Here is a 16,250-nt window from a genome sequence, read left to right on the forward strand (position 1 = left end):
TTACTTACTTTCTACTTTTCAAAGGAGCTGACTTATCTCAAGTCCAATACCACAAGCTGGTATTGAACCTAAACTTCTTATCACCATTTCTTCTTTTTTTTTGTGAGTTTTATCCGAGCGTAATTCAGTTTAATAAAAAATTCTCAATACGTCTTCCATAATTCAAGTGCCTAAGCCAGGATATTTTCGGTCATGAAAACGTCAACAGATTTTAAAATTTAATTCAACCAAAAATTAAACGAAATAAAAATTTAACTTATGAGATAATATTTCCATCTGTTATAAATAATGTTGCATTAATACGATAGCATTTAAACAGCGGGACAGCAGACATAATTCTTGAATATACTAAATGGTCATCGGGTTTTTTCCCTTTGTAATATGCGATGTCTTATTTTTTTTCTAAACATTACATCCTCCCTTTGTGCCCTCTGTTCTCGATTTTTTTCCGTGCATCCGCTCCGTCTTTCTTGTCTGCATGCACATATATGTGCAGACATATACTTATAAAGAGGATTAGCTTGGGTAATTTATGCACGAGCAAGAACGCAAAGCATCTGAGTAGAAAAGGGTCACGTTAAAGTGCAGATTTATGTTGGGTCTCTGGTTCACTTTGGAGACGTAGAAAAAACGGTCTTATTCAGGTAGTAAGTGTGTTGACATTGTTGAGTTTGGCACAAATTACCTAGAAGCTCATAAATCACACGACACATCACGTACCTTTTTTACATTCTTTACCGTCAATCTCACTCTATTAAATATTCATGGATGTGTAAAGTTTTCCAGACGACTGCCGGCGAAGAAAGCTCACGGTCTTATTGATTATTATTTAAGTAAATGACGGGAACGTATGACAACGTGGTTATCGGAATAACCTGTCGTTAATCATAACTGTATTCTGAGACGAGGGTATAGTGCGTTAAATAATAATGAAAGCTATGAGCTTACCTGCGTTGATGGCAGACTCATTAAATTGCTTGACAGTCGGGCCTAAGAGAACACCTGACCCAACTTGAAGACCATGATTAAGTAATTGTATAATTATCCCGACGGTAATTATCGCGTAACCCCAATGCCCCTCGGGATAGTAATGACTCTGGAGGGTTATTTTTTTTCTGGCGTTGATAGCATCTGGGTCATCGGGGTCGTCATCTTGCTCGGCCGCGACGAGTTGTTCGAACTCTGGTTCGCATTCAGCGAAGCCGCCTTCCAATATAAGCTGCTCGGAAAATCGTCTTCTCATAATTTTCGAGACACTCGGCTCGATACTGTCTCGACGTAAACTTCTTATGCTCATCTCGGAGCCACGTCTCGAGGAATTTCGTCTTTCTTTTGAATTTTTAAACTTGTCATCGTCGACCGGTTTGAAGCTTTCGTCGGTAGTTTTCGTTACCGATCCGGGTCTTGACACAGTAGTAAGTGTGGAATGTCTGTCTTCTAAATCACTTGGGCTGGTCTTACTCATCAGCGAATCGGATGATTTTTTCTGATACTGACAAAGCGAGCTTGGTAAACTTAGACTTGATTCGCGGGAACGGGAGTCGCTATTGGAATAATTTTTATCTGATGACAGTGAATTTTTACGACAGTTTAAACACTCGCAGGATTTAGTATTTTTATTAATTATAGATCGAACGAGACTAAAAGTTACTTCAGGATTAGCATTAAGAATTTCCGTGAGCTCGTCGTCAGATAATGATGAAAGTTCACAAATAGATAAAGGTAATTTTGTTAAATTAAAAGTTTTTCTCAAAGCCGGAGTCGAGCAACGCGAATTATCAGAATTAACCGATTGATAGCTTATTGTCTCGGTTAATTTTTTTTTCTGGGTACTGAATCGTGACTCCAAACTTCGCCGGCGAATTAATTCTTCCGCTTCAATGATCGCATTGTCATCTTCCATTGCAGCGACGTAAGAATGACGTCGCTTGTGCTGCTGCCCCGCGGGACAAAACTTGCCTTTCTTTTCCATTTAGTTTATTTAGTTTTCCGTAACGTTTCTTACATACGAATGTTAAACTTTCACGAACATCTACTGGTTGCGTTTACGCCAATAAATTGAAACTGAAATCGCCTCAAACACGAATACACTTTTACAAAAACTTTTTCCTTCTGTATTCCATCCGAATAACTTTAAAACTTAAAAAAACCAATAATAAGATTTATTATTCAATTCTTTTGGTCAGCACGAGAAAAATTTGCATATTCCATTAAGTCCAGGCCGATCCCCAATCCCCCTTTAAAAATGACAACAATAATTACCACCATGAAGAGACAGCAAAAAAGTGTGGGCGATAAACGACAGAATCAATACTCGTAAGCGAATAAAAATTGACGCGTGTTTAAGTCGGTGCTTTAACCAATACTGATAGCCACTAAAATAAAATCACTAAACTTTTTACTGTCAACCAGCAACCACGAATAATTGCATCATTACTTCAAGTACCTGCTAATGGAGTTGGCAATTCTGAACACGAATTGAAAATAGACGATGGGTTTAATTTCACGATGGCACATTACTCGGTTTCTTGACGACATCAATGTCGCGACGCAATCTCATCAACTTTTTACCTATCCCAATTCTCGTATGCACGTATTATTTATATTTTTTTTTTTTTTAAGTTAATTCACTTCCAGTAGTCAACGTCCTCTTTTTACTTTATTTAATTTAAATGATGAATAATATCTTTTCTTTTGTTTAATACCTTGACCCCCATCTGTTGCATCAATTCAACGTGACCAGCACTTACATTTATGAGTTTTAAATGAAATTAGTATTCTGCAGCAGTATTTGTTGCCTGCGCCCGTTTGTTAATATACGTGTAGGTTTCTTATTCATTGTATTTCATAAAACAAGGTATCATTAAATCATTACTATCTTAAATATATACTATATTCTTTGACTTCGAACTACGTGAGTTCAATTTATAATTTAATTATATGATACAATATATATATATATATATATATATATATATATATATATATATATATATATATATATAATGCATAACAAATTATTATTCTTATATATAAGGACTTTAAACGTTTTATAAAATCCTGTTTTCAGGAAACTTGATTGCTTGGTTACTTATTATTACTTCACGTCAAACAAAATTATAATTACAGTTACAATGAAAAAATATTTCAACAAATAACTTTTCTCGGTTATTATTAATTTTATTTTTATTTATTTTACCTGATGAGTGGAGCGGTGGATGATTGAATTTCAATTGCGCGGAGATGTAAACAGTACCAGGAACACTGAGCTGTAGACCCACTCCCAACAAATGAACCAAAGCAGAACAAGTTACTATAATAAACCCCCATCCACCTTCTGGATAATAGTGTCCCTTCAAAAGAACCTCTTTTTTGTGATTAGCAGCTCCCCCGGACGGATATGGAGCTGCTTCATTTTTTTTGCCACCAAATTTTGGGTCAGCGAAGCTTTTTGTCCTACGACCGAATATTTTGTTTATATTTGGTGGCAGTTCATAGGTAGCGGACCTCGATCTGAACCGACGTTCGACGATCCTGTTGTTTTTATTATGCCCCTGATCATTATCAAATTTTTTCACAGCCTTCTCAATGGACGCGCGGAACGGATCGACTTGAAGTTTAAGATAATTTTCCGACTTGCACTTAATACACGCATGTTGAGCATTTATCCACGATTTCGATGTACTCGGACTGTCATAATCTACAATAGTAATAATTGGCGGATCATTATTTGCGCAACTAAAACGACGCCTAATTTCCGAAATCAGATGATTGGATTCGTCATTCGAAGAATCTATTTCTCCAATATTTTCAATCACAGGTTTTATTTCTTCACAAAATCTATCAGCTGATTGATTTACAGAGTCAACATCCGCGACCGGGCAATTTTCTCCAACCGTGAAAATAACTCGAGTATTTTTTAGCTCAACGTCACTCAACGGCAATTGATCGCCACTTTCAATCGCACTAACTTCGTCTACAAAAGACAGATCTTCTGCTAAAGTCGCTAAATTAACTTTGCAATCAATCACTTCTTTACAATTTCCACCAATATCATTTCGACTATTATCTTTATCAGCAACAACTTTTTTACCATTTTCGTTAACTACACACGGATAATAAATATCATTAACAATAGTGTAAGTCCTTGTTATCGGATTGACACGCAGCGTCACCACATAATCCGGCCACGAGTAACTATGTTTCATTGTACTACGTTATCAAATTAACCATCACCATTATCAATAATCGCAGCTTAGTATTTTGCGTGCGCCCGCTTCCGAATTACGACTGAGGACCCACGTGTCGAGGAACTGACAACATCCTCGATAGTATTTAAACTCTTGGAGCGCATGCCCGCGATTTCACCTATAGGGCTTTGTGTCACGCTGTAATACGGAAGTACACAAAGCCACCCTTTTACTTGCTAGAGAGTGCGCCCTGGACTCGACCGAATAAATATGAATCTGACCTACCTCACAGGTTCGGGTCTGCGCTAGCAGATTGAGCGATTATTTAACCGGCGTCGTTCTTCTTGGAGTCCCTTGTCTCCTGTAAAGAGGCTACGAAAGTTAATCTTAAATGAAGAACTGGGGTAAAAAATAAGATATGCATTAAAAAAATATTAAGACTTTTTTTTATTAACAAGGAAAAGATTCTGTTATAAAATACTACATGGAAGCATTGAGATAACTTAAAGCAAATTTGACTCTTGACTTGAATTCGCGGATATATTTCAGAGCAGATTGGTCGACAGTCAGGTCTCTCATCAGAAGATTGCAGTCGAGATGATCATTATCGCAATGCCTGTGATGATGTTTCAGGACTTGGTGTGGATCTAAATGGTAGACACGTCTTGAGGTCGGATTTAGTGTCGTTAAGGCATAGTGATTGTGAATGGTGAGTGCACGCTCAGTAGACACAAAACTCTTGACCGAGTCGCCTTCCGGGGACACAATTGATGTTCTCAGTGTATGAAAATAATTGAGCAAACGTGAGTCATTGTCAACGGTACTTGTTATTTTGCTATTACTATTACCGTTATCGTTATCATTATTATTGTTATTATCAAGTCTTTGCAATTCCGGAAAAAAGTAAACATTTCTTACTGCATAGGAAGCGTAATCGTAAAAAGAACTGCCGGCTTTGTTTTTTTCGATGGCCATTAATTCTGACCAAGTTCTCACGTTAATAGGAATTATTATTTCGTCAATGTCGATGGGCACAATGAACTCGGAACTGTACAAATTGTCGTAGAAACAGTGATTGTAAGGTATCAGTTCCATGCGCCTCTTCATCCAAATATCACTGCTGAAGAGCCGCCGTCTTGCCTTAACGTCGTTGGGCAAATCGCCAGGTAAATTCAGACGGAACCATCTGACGACGTTTGATTTCTCGTACAGTTTCAACACTTTCGTCACGTTCTCGTGGACGTTGAACACATAGACGTAGAACATTCCAGCACCCAGGATGCGGGACAGCTCGAAGAAGGCAATCAGCCGATGACTTATGTCTTCATCAAAGTCCAGGCCCTTAATGCACAACGTAAACTCTGTTTTAGGTATCACTGTGTTATTAACATTGTTATTGACAATTAAACTATGACTAGGATTTTGGTAGCACGCGTTCGGGCCCACGTACACTCGGGTGGGGGGTCTCACGTAATGGGGAAGTGGGCATGTTATCAAGATGCCAGTGTAGTCTGTCGATGTGCCGCCCCACTCGTCCACCCAGATGTCGGACACCAAGGCTTCCATACTGTATGAATGGATCCCTTCATCATCTTCTTGCCTGTAAAAGCCACCAGTCGATCAATTAATAAATTATTTTAATTTATTCATTTAAATGTACAGTTACTATGGTAATTTTTTCTGATCTACACAGAAAAAAAGGATTTCTCAGCACAAGAAAAGTTTGGCATTATGAAGTGATGGAAAAAATTTTCTTGAGGCGAGTAAAAATTTTTTGCTTCAAGAAATCTTTTTTTTCTGAGCGTTTCTTTGAATTATGCCGTAAAAAAATTAGTATCCAACATCATCGCAATATAGATATTTTAAAAGCAATGATTTTAAACAGCTAGAAAAAATTCATCCAGTATAGCCAGTACTCTTATTATATTTTTTTCTCAACAGTCACGGAGTCTATTTTTAATCCAAATTAATGTAATGACCATAAAATCCTCATCGCCGGTTCAAATATAAAGCTAAATAATTTTTAATGGGTATTATAAAAAAGTAAAATATTCTCCTCGAGGCATAAACGAGGTACTATGTTAACGACTACAACCACTACACAAACTACCTTTTCCTGCTTTTACACCTCGCTACGATTCCCCCAGGATCCGTTACACGGTCCACGAGAGTTACTCGCGAAGAAAAGAACACAAGAGACTCACACTACCACAGCACAGCACAGAACCGACTCAAACGACAGCCTGGCGCAATTACTTTCCTAGAGAAAGTTGCCGTTAAAGGATGAGACTCGGAATAGCTACAAGAGACACCGCGGACCACCTTAGTCGAGCATCTAATTTACTATCCACGCATTCTGTACCATGTTATTCACAAATAACAATAACAGCAACCGTCCGTTACTATTAAAGCATCATTTGGGTCATCAAAAGCCAATCACCACAAGACTCTAATCTCCTAAACTCTCCTCACGTACAATACTAAGTAATTTCGGCTTCACAGTGTTGAATATTAGCATGCAGCTTATAATTAATGGTACAAAAGTTTACTGTTAAAAAACCAGAGAACAAGGAGCCTATTTAGACATTTTTTTCACGCCTCTTTGTCTCCGAGTAGCAACATCGTTTACTAAAAAAATTTAATCTCAGACTAAGTATAGAACTTCTCGCTGAAAAAGACCTCGAGGACATAAAAATTGTAATTTTCAGCCCTCAGTAATATCAATTCCCAAGAGTAAATAAACGACAGCTTACTCGGAATTTGCCCCTTAGATATTCTAGCGTGCAGTGAATGTGGAGATAAAATAAATCCAATTATTTACCAAATAGTGCAGTAGAGAATGCTAGACCCTGTCGGCTCTCGTTTAACGCCAATCACTCGTACACTTGGGTATCCAAGTACTCTAATATCTAAGTGACCAGTGTAGAGAAATAAGTGGCCGGGAATAGACTCAAGCCAAGTCCTCTCGGCATCGCCGGACCAACTGCTCGATAATGTCTCGTTGCTGGTGGCTCTGCTGCATTCACGTGACGGCCGATAATCCAGCGCCAATCTTCGCGCCCATGAATACGCCACGATGCTCCGCGTACCTGGTGGTTCGCTAGCCGTCGCTGTAAAAATTAAAATACTCATTTAGTAGACCATTGGGCGAAGAGTGGATATGTTTTTTTTTAAGTTTTAATTTATGATTTAGCTGGGGCTTGGGCGAATCGCCGCGACGAGACAACCCAGCTGGGTTAATATTCTGTAAATAAAACTCGTGTGACATGCAGTGAGGCAGCAACGGGCGGTATGAAAGCTAGTATTATTGTATATTGTATCGCGAAAGCAATCTGCCAAGTATATTGAGCAGGTGATTGTCCAGTAATCGTAAATTATAGCTGACTAACGAAGTTGCTAACCCCGACGCGACTTGACTCGTCGTCGATCCAGACACAACTGAGAGAGAAAGCGACGGTAGTGCCGGAGTGTGCAACCGAAGATTTATGTTGCGGTAAAAAAAACCCCCACGATCTCCCTGATTATTTACAGCGTTTTTGCACAACAACCGTGGGGATTACTCTCGTCTTTATTCAGAAGACCGATGAATTTACTCTGCTACTCTACTCTAGGCCTCTTGCTCTACTCTATAGTCTAGTCTTATCTTGTTATTCTTCTTTATTATCTTCTCGTGCTGGCCTTTTTGCCAGATTGTATTAAATATTTACGCGTGTCTGAGGACGCCAAGGCCTCGGCGGCATTTGATCCGATTCCCTCGAGTTGTTAGCCGTTATTTATTCCGATGACGATTTGCATATATTTTTCGCAATTCCACGATTTTCAATTTTAATTTCGGATTATTTTCTTTTAAGTTCATTGCAACGGATTTTATTTTATTTTTTTAATTTTTATTTCCATTATGGAAATTTTTCATCTTCAAAAGTCATAATTTTGAAACTGATAGAATTTTTTTTAATCTGCAGCCAAAAGTCTGAAGTGAGATGAAGATTTTTACGTGGAATAAAAAATTTCAACTTCCAAATTCGAACATTAGTCGATAAAAAAATTTATGCAGCATATGTTAAAATCACGATAATAAATATGTCATCAATATCCAGATATAAATATGAAAATAATAACAGTAACATAAATAAATGAAATTATACCTGGCGTAGGTGATAAATCCGTGGGTAATTCCGCGATCTGCGGAGGCATATCCACTAGAGTAAGAACAAAAAACGCAGTTACAAGGGCTGCGGCCAATCCCACTCTGCATAATCTTCTCATACCCACGACTAACATAATATCCTCTCAATAAAAAGACCACTCCTCAGTATATGATACCAACATCTCCGTTATTGTCCATGCGATAGAACCTCGCGGATGCGGACCCACTTCCAGCAGTGGTACAGTGTCTTGCATCTGCACACGTACATGCGCTCGTCATACACCTCTGTCAATAGCAAAATGTTTTCCTCTAGCTCACAAACAAGCCTCCCGATCCACAGAGTATCCACTGGTCCCTCGCTCTCTTATTCTCACTCACTTCCCCATTTAATTCACTCTTCATATCGGAGCCTGGTCCCTTCCCCACACGAGCTCTTCGTGCCCATGAGAAATAGCTCTGGCGTATCCGTGTTAAGTAAACAAATTAAAAAATAAAATTAAAACATAAACACCAACCGTTTTAAAAGTACACACTCATAATACCCACGCAAACTACTCAACTATCTATATCTTCAATACTCATTCATCACATGGGAGTGTCTATACATGCAAATAACTAACACCAACGCGTTAGAATTCTCGTGTTAACATCTTACAACCCAACTCACCTCACCTCAACTAAACTCAACTCACCTCACTGATATTCTTATATTTTATTTAAATAGTTATTACATATCGCTCACGCGAAATCTTTAACCGAGCTGATATTACGGTACCACATGACAGCCCACACAATTTCGCCGACTCACAAATTACAAATCCATTTATGGTCACAGAGATCATTCACATCATCTACCGATTTAGTTTTTTTAATCACCACAAATAATTACCACCGATGTCACCTCAAACCGCGGAATTTCGCGAAACCGCGAATGTACAGAATTTCGAAAAAAGGTAATTTTTTTTTTCTCAAAAAACCGAAAAACGAAACGTGACAAAAGTAAAATAAATTAACTGAGGATTTTGAGTGCGGAAATGACAAAAGCACGTGGGGAGTTGAGTGGATTTGAGAATAGATGTAATCCTGCTTGCGCGAGAGACGAAAGCGTACTGCGCGATAGTATACTACACTCTAGTACACAAGACTACACTGCCCGGTTAACACGGTTCCCAGTAGAGCCTCTTGTACATTACATTAGCAGAGGCTTACTTGCTCAGATCCAGCTTCGGATCCCCCTTTGGCTTCTCTACATCTACAAGACGTACACTATACTCTATACTCTACTAGTATCGCGCTTTGTGAAACCTTTCGCGAGCTGAGAAATACTTCCATCACCCTCTTACGATCCTTCATCCTCATCCTCGTCGTCGTCGCCGTCATTATCGTCATCATTACGTTGTATCGGCATGCTAATCATTCAATAATTAATTTTAATAATATTTCCATCGAATCGCGTATGCAAGAGTTGGCTCTAACCACCGAGTCATCATGATTTGCATCGTTTTTGTCTCGGGCCCGCAACCAATTGAATATAGTTATAATTAAATATTTTTAATTGCCATCGTTATTAATAATAAATAGATGTGTCGAATCGTCGAGTGTCACGGATATTTAGCGGAATTAATAACTCGAAATAGCTCTATAAGCGGCAAAGTTAATGATAATGACTAATGACGTTTCGAGTACACGCGGGATTAATATCTACGGGCAATTGAATAACGAGAATAAAGTCAGACAGGAGGGCACCCCAGGTTTATCACGCAAGATTTAACACGGAAAAGGCACCGGGTTTTGCGGTTTAAAGTACAACGACCTCAAAATAAATGTGTATGTATTATGGTAACCGCCTCGGAGCCCTTTATTCCGGGGGAGATCCTGAGAAATATATCCTTCCGCGGATGTAATTGTCGACATACAACTGACACTTGTATATATATCCACCGGCATTCAGCTGTATGATAATTTTTTATCACTTTATTTATCACGATAACCCGTGAGTGCTTCTGGAAATATAATAATAAGCTATAAATTACTCGATAATTATTCATTACAAGCTGCAGGAAGTGAATAACTTAAATCGATGCACATTTATTTATATTTATATTGTACATACATGCATACAACATATATATGCTGTATTATAAGTACATACACACTCTACATTAAATTTTATACATCTTGCAGGATGTGCACCTTCTAGCCTTACTCAAGTGGACTGCCATTAAATTTTACGACTCTGAAATAAAAGCTGAGTAACGACACCACTGTAACAATGTTACTAGAAGCACACAAACTTTAAATCTTAACAAACTTTTACACCATATTTTACATAAATATTTTTATTCCTACTTGTACATCTATTCATTTACATATATATCTATATTTACCTACAACTCATGTATGTACATGAGTGCATGTACTTGTGTCAAAAAAAAATTGAAAACCCTAAAAAAAAAATAATGACGCGCTATTCTCATACATTACTTTTTTTTTTTTTTTTTTTTTTTTTTTTTATTTAAACCTAACATAAAATTATGTAATTACATATTCATGTGTAACATATTTAAGTATGTAGATAGTTGTAGCTAAATATTTATAGTTTAGTGCTATTTCATTAGTTTCTGTGGATTTTATTCTCTAGTTGTAGTTTGTATTTATATATATATGTTGGATAGGAAAGAATGGGTGTTGCAAATACACGTTGCTTATATAAGAACGCCCCATAGTCCTCGTACATGAATATACACGATGCATGGGAACTTAAATGGTTTTTTTCGTAATCCTGAAGAAATGCGATATCTCGTTGTAGTATCGCCAGTTAGTGGTGTACAGGAACACTGAGGTTAAGAGTGAAATAATAACAATAATAATGATTATAATAATAATGATGAGTATGATAAAAAGTAAAGTTGATGAAAAATACATGACCGCTAGATTACTTAACGTTAAGAGCTCGTGTATTACGGGCCACGTAATGCCGCGCGGTGAAGATGTTTTCCGTTATTGAGTTATTTAGTATAGATTATTATCTATTTATTTAGTTTGCTTGTGTATTTACGGGTGTTGGTAATGGTGATGACTAATGAGGGTGCACAAAAAGGTGTAATTTTACGAGAAGCTTGGGGACTCGCCTGGAGCACTGACATATCGGTGATTCTGTGGGGGTATGGGATGTGTGTTGTGCCTCTGCCTCTGTCTCGGTAGGACATGAACATGGACATGACCAGAGGTCCATAAGGAAGATTGAATGAGCAACAGTAATTCCTCATCCTCAGTTCCGTCTGCTGTGCTGACCTATACCACGGTCAGGGGGCATCGTCCTCCATCACGGTAAGTAAGAGAATGGACCGAGGGCATATGTTGGGTATATTATATGTTGAGAGAAAGAGTTTGCGTGATTGTATCATCCCGAGTACGAGATCTTGCTGTATAATTTATGTACCTAATACAATTTATATTATATGTTGTATTAATAAAGCTTTATAATGGGGAAATAAATATTCTAAATGTCGTTTTAATGGGTGACGTAGCGGAAAATTAAATGATGATTGAAATGACGGATTAAGTGGGAAAAAAATAGCGGTAAGACGGGGGTCAGTAAGTTTGAATTTTTTTCAAATCTTGAGATTTGTCATTAGAAAATTTTTGTAGTTCGTTTTAATATTTGAATGTGAATTTGAATTTTTGTTGTGGCGCAAAAATTTTTTCTCACGGTACCAATGTGTAATTAATTAGAGAATCATTTTTAGATGAGTGTAATTTGAGTTACTTCTGACGTATCGATGTGAAAAAATTAAATTTTTCTGCGGCAAGTCTATACTTTGAAAATTTTTATTTTATGGATGCTAGAATTTTTTAAAAAAATAATTTTACTTTGGTATTAAATAAATTTTAAATAATTGACTAGCAATTTTATGAAGAAGGAAATTAAAGCTGGGAAAGGAAGCGAAGATATAATTTTAAAGATTGAAGTAAGAATTTTTTTAAAGAAATCGCGTATTTTAGAAAATTTCTTATTTATCTTCAAAGAAAAGTCTTCTCTATATTTTTTATAAATAAGACATTTTTTTAATTGTCATTTTTTTTTTTATTTTCGGACAAAATGGTCTCGAAAAAATAAATGAAAAGCTGAGTTTTGAAAAACTTGTTCCAGGTAGCAAAAAAAATAAATATACAAGTATATTTACAAATAAATATTGAAAGAGAATAATCGATTTCTCGGAGATATTGAATCAGATAAAAGATAATAATAAAATGCTAATTGATTAACGAATAGCTTTTTTTTTCCTGCAACATAAGTCGAGTTATTAGATGAGTTGGCTAACTCGTCTGTACAAGTTTTGAGCCGGAAAGCAAACGGACTTACCGAGTGCATCATCAAGACCGGGAACCGCAGACAAACACACAAAATGTATATAAATATATATAAGATAGAGAAACTCATGCTGCGACATGATATCTCGTCATCTTTAATTGCCGTATCGATCATCCTTCCTCTGGCCGGTAAGGACAGAGAGTTGAATAAATGCGCGCGTAACTCCGACAGCGGGTACATCGATCAATTAGCGAAGAGCTCAGTATTCCGCTGAAAGGACATGAGATAAATAATGCACCTCTTGGCTGATGTAATTAGAGTCCTGGCATATTTTCTTAGCAGTAAAAAAAAAAATAAAATCAAGATAATGGATAACTATTCATTAACTTTGAATTATTTATTATGATGGATTCCATATCGTTAAAACCCTCGAGAAATATATTTTTACGTAATTATTATTTTGAAACGATAAATAAATAGATAGATAAAAACATAATATTATTTTTAAAAATATTTAAACTTTAATTCGATGTAAAATAAAATTTACAAATGCATCCACTGTGTAATGTATCCTTGAACGCGTTCAATCTGGATTAATTATCCCTCGTTTACAATCAGATCGTCTATAGTATTAACGTGAATCGATACTAATGCCAGTCGTTTATAAGCCTTTTGCACCGGGGTCTCGATCCCCATCGTTTGTTGGTACACATACATATATATGTATATATACAAATATAAGTGGTGTGTTGACTCTTGAATGCAGTACTTGGATCTCATCCTACGGCCAGTAGTATAACGCTACTTATTTGTTGTTTTTTTTCTTTCTCTAGTGCTCTTTCACTTGATTCGATTCCTCCAGTACGTACCGACATTCATATACATATGTATATATATGAACACAACCGGGGTGAAATGAGACATACTTTTGAACGGAAATAAATTTAATTGCCAATTCCCGCCATTATGCATAATTCAATTTTGACAGGAAACTCGAAAAATTGAAAACTGCTCCATTTACAAATTATAATTGAATTCTAATTTTTTTTATCCCGGCAAAATTTTAAATGTCAATTTATAAAAAAATTTTGATGAGGTTATTTTACTTCGTATGTTCAACGTACCCCATTTTTCTAATGTAATAGAAAAAAAATTTCGCGAAAGTTATAAGCTGACCATTTTACCCTGAATGGTCAACTTACCCTATTTTTTATTTTTTTTTTTTTAACAATTAATTTTCTTTGAAATACTGGCTCATTTTACCCCACTCTGCCATATATATGTAATTATATTAATTGCCAAGTTTAACTTTTTTAATTTTTTGTTGTCTTGAAATCACATCATGCGGACGATGGACCAGTCTTGCTATCTATACATATATTTATATATATGTTGGATGTTATTAAATGACGCACATAAAAGCGTGGAAAAATTTTAATTGAACGGCGGATTAATAATATTGTCACGCGAACGAATATTTTCTTTTTACTGCGTGATCGATAATATAAGGTACAGTAATTCAGTTAGCGTATAAGTAACTAATTGTTGAAATAAGGACAAAAACTTTGAGAATTTAAGTATCGAGATCGAGATTGTGGTAGAGAGAAATAAAGCTTGTGTTGGTAAAAATAAATTATTAATTTAATATGCTAACGATAATTCTACAGATAATGTCTAGGTATCGTGACCTACACTCCGTCCTGAATTTAAGTAGATTACACTTGATTAAGCCGTTTACAGTATGAGAATATGAAACTGTTTTATAAATTTGAAATTTATTTTCGATCTAATCATCATGTGATAAATTTAAAATTTTATATTTTAACTCTAATTTACTACTTCTCAAAAAACTTAATATTAAGATCAAACTTATATTAAAAATTTAATTTTAAAATTTACTGACTGTACAAAAAATTTTTCTCTGTAGTAGATTGCAATATTTACAGAGCATTGCACAAAAATTCTCAATCTTAGGTAAAAAAAATTTCAAGCCAAAATAATAATAAAATGTTTTTTCGGCCGAAAAATGGCCGATAATTGAGTCTCAGAAAAACTGAAAATAGGCCGGCTCCATTTATCGGTTGCTTTTTTGGCCTATTTATTAAGAATAATAGAATTTCGGTGTGTTTTCGGCCAACTTTCGTCCTTTTCCGATAAAGTTCTATAGTTTCGAGGTGATTTCAACAAAATTTAGGCTTCATTAACAAAAATTCTATGGCTTCTGCGTGTTTTCGGCCAACTTTCGGCCTTTTCCGTTGAAATTATATGGCTTTAACGTGATTTCGGCCTTATTCAGGCTTTGCTGAATAAAAATTCTATGGTTTCGGCGTGATTTCGGCCAACTTTTATCCTTTTCCGATGAAAGTCTATGGTTTATGCATGATTTTGACCTAATTCAGGCCTTATGGAATAAAAGTCTATGGTTTCGGGGTGATTTCAGCCAAATTCAGGCTTCATTGAATGAAATTTCATAGCATCTGCTTGTTTTCGGCCAACTTTCGACCTCTTCTGATATAATTATACAAGTTTAACGTAATTTCAGCCACATTCAGATCTCAATGAGTAAAATTCTATGGTTTCGGTATGATTTCGAGCAAATTCAGGTCTCATTAAACAAAATTTTATGGTTTCGGCGTGATTTCGGTCAACTTTCGTCCTTTTCCCATGAAAGCCTATGGTTTACGCATGATTTCAACCACATTCAGGCTTCATTGAGTAAAATTCTATGGTTTCGGTATGATTTCGGGCAAATACAAGTCTTATTGAATAAAATTCTATGGTTTCGGTGTGACTTCACCCAAACTTTGTCATTCCGGCCAAATATTTATCCAGAATGAGCTTGAAAATAAATATAAAATAACCATTTTATTTTCAATTATAACTTTCCCATATAAAACTCAGTAGAAAAAGAATTCTCTCCTCTCGATTTCGTTTTTTTTTTTTTTGCACGGGGCTTATATAGTATTCTCGTAGCGCCTCGAGTTGGTTTTAATTCTTTCAGAACATGCCAGTAGACTTCAAAATTTCTAGCATGTATCAAAACAAATAAATAAAAATAAAGGTAAAAAAGAGTAAAATAATAGGTGATTTACTGCAGTATCAAATGATCTAGATATTCAGTGGGTGTTGAGACACGAGTACTAGCAAAGTATCCCGTGGCGCAGTTTAAATGATAAGCAAGAAATATATTAAGTATTATAAGCAACTTGCGGCTACAGAAGGTTTGATCCGACGATAAATAAATAAATATATAAAAAGCTAAACGATCGAATTGCAATGAGAGAAAAAGAGCAAGAATAACAATCAGATTTGCTGACGAGGTAAAAAAATGTTGGATTGTGTGGCACATACATCTGTATTTATATATTTATATATATAAACCTTAAGTACCACGCGGACTAAATTCATTAATATAATGTAAAGATGGTGTTCCAATTGCATGAGCGTGCGGTGGCTGAATGCTGTAGCATTTACTGATCAAGTTGATGTATTGGTGTCTATATATATAATCTGGACTACCTTTCGCACTTAAATTTTTTGCGGGATGGGAACACACGTAAACAGGATGCCGAAGAAGGATGACAGGTGATGTTGTGGC

General features: G+C 36.1%; 2 protein-coding genes across 3 annotated transcripts in view; one reads left to right on the forward strand and one right to left on the reverse strand.

The window, feature by feature from the left end:
• The window catches only part of LOC103579584 (glutamate receptor ionotropic, kainate 2), a 235,429-nt gene that overhangs the window by 45,133 nt on the left and 174,046 nt on the right, over nucleotides 1–16,250 (forward strand). Inside the window, exon 1 of one of the 2 annotated variants that reach the window (XM_014441748.1) lies at nucleotides 11,610–11,667. The exons of the other annotated variant lie outside the window; for it this stretch is intronic. The gene's annotated coding sequence lies outside the window, so the exon portion shown is untranslated. Of the gene's footprint in view, nucleotides 1–11,609; nucleotides 11,668–16,250 lie in introns of those variants that run through there. 2 annotated transcript variants of the gene reach the window in all.
• Nucleotides 4,620–9,480, reverse strand: LOC103579582 (uncharacterized). The gene is made up of 3 exons (XM_008561014.2): nucleotides 8,336–9,480; nucleotides 7,012–7,300; nucleotides 4,620–5,790 (listed from the first exon to the last, which is right to left on the reverse strand). The coding sequence occupies exons 1-3, from the start codon at nucleotides 8,469–8,471 to the stop codon at nucleotides 4,671–4,673; spliced, it is 1,545 nt and encodes a 514-aa protein (XP_008559236.1). The 5' UTR covers nucleotides 8,472–9,480; the 3' UTR covers nucleotides 4,620–4,670.

The sequence above is a fragment of the Microplitis demolitor genome, chromosome 7 (genome assembly GCF_026212275.2).
Source record: "Microplitis demolitor isolate Queensland-Clemson2020A chromosome 7, iyMicDemo2.1a, whole genome shotgun sequence".
In the NCBI taxonomy this organism is placed as follows: domain Eukaryota; kingdom Metazoa; phylum Arthropoda; class Insecta; order Hymenoptera; family Braconidae; genus Microplitis; species Microplitis demolitor.

Excerpts from the sequence above, each read along its gene's own strand:
- LOC103579582 (XM_008561014.2), bottom strand. The coding sequence starts at position 8,471 with ATGTTAGTCGTGGGTATGAGAAGATTATGCAGAGTGGGATTGGCCGCA. Across the intron at positions 7,301-8,335 it reads GGATTTATCACCTACGCCAG|CGACGGCTAGCGAACCACCA; the intron begins GTATAATTTCAT and ends TAATTTTTACAG. Across the intron at positions 5,791-7,011 it reads ATTCTCTACTGCACTATTTG|GCAAGAAGATGATGAAGGGA; the intron begins GTAAATAATTGG and ends TGGCTTTTACAG.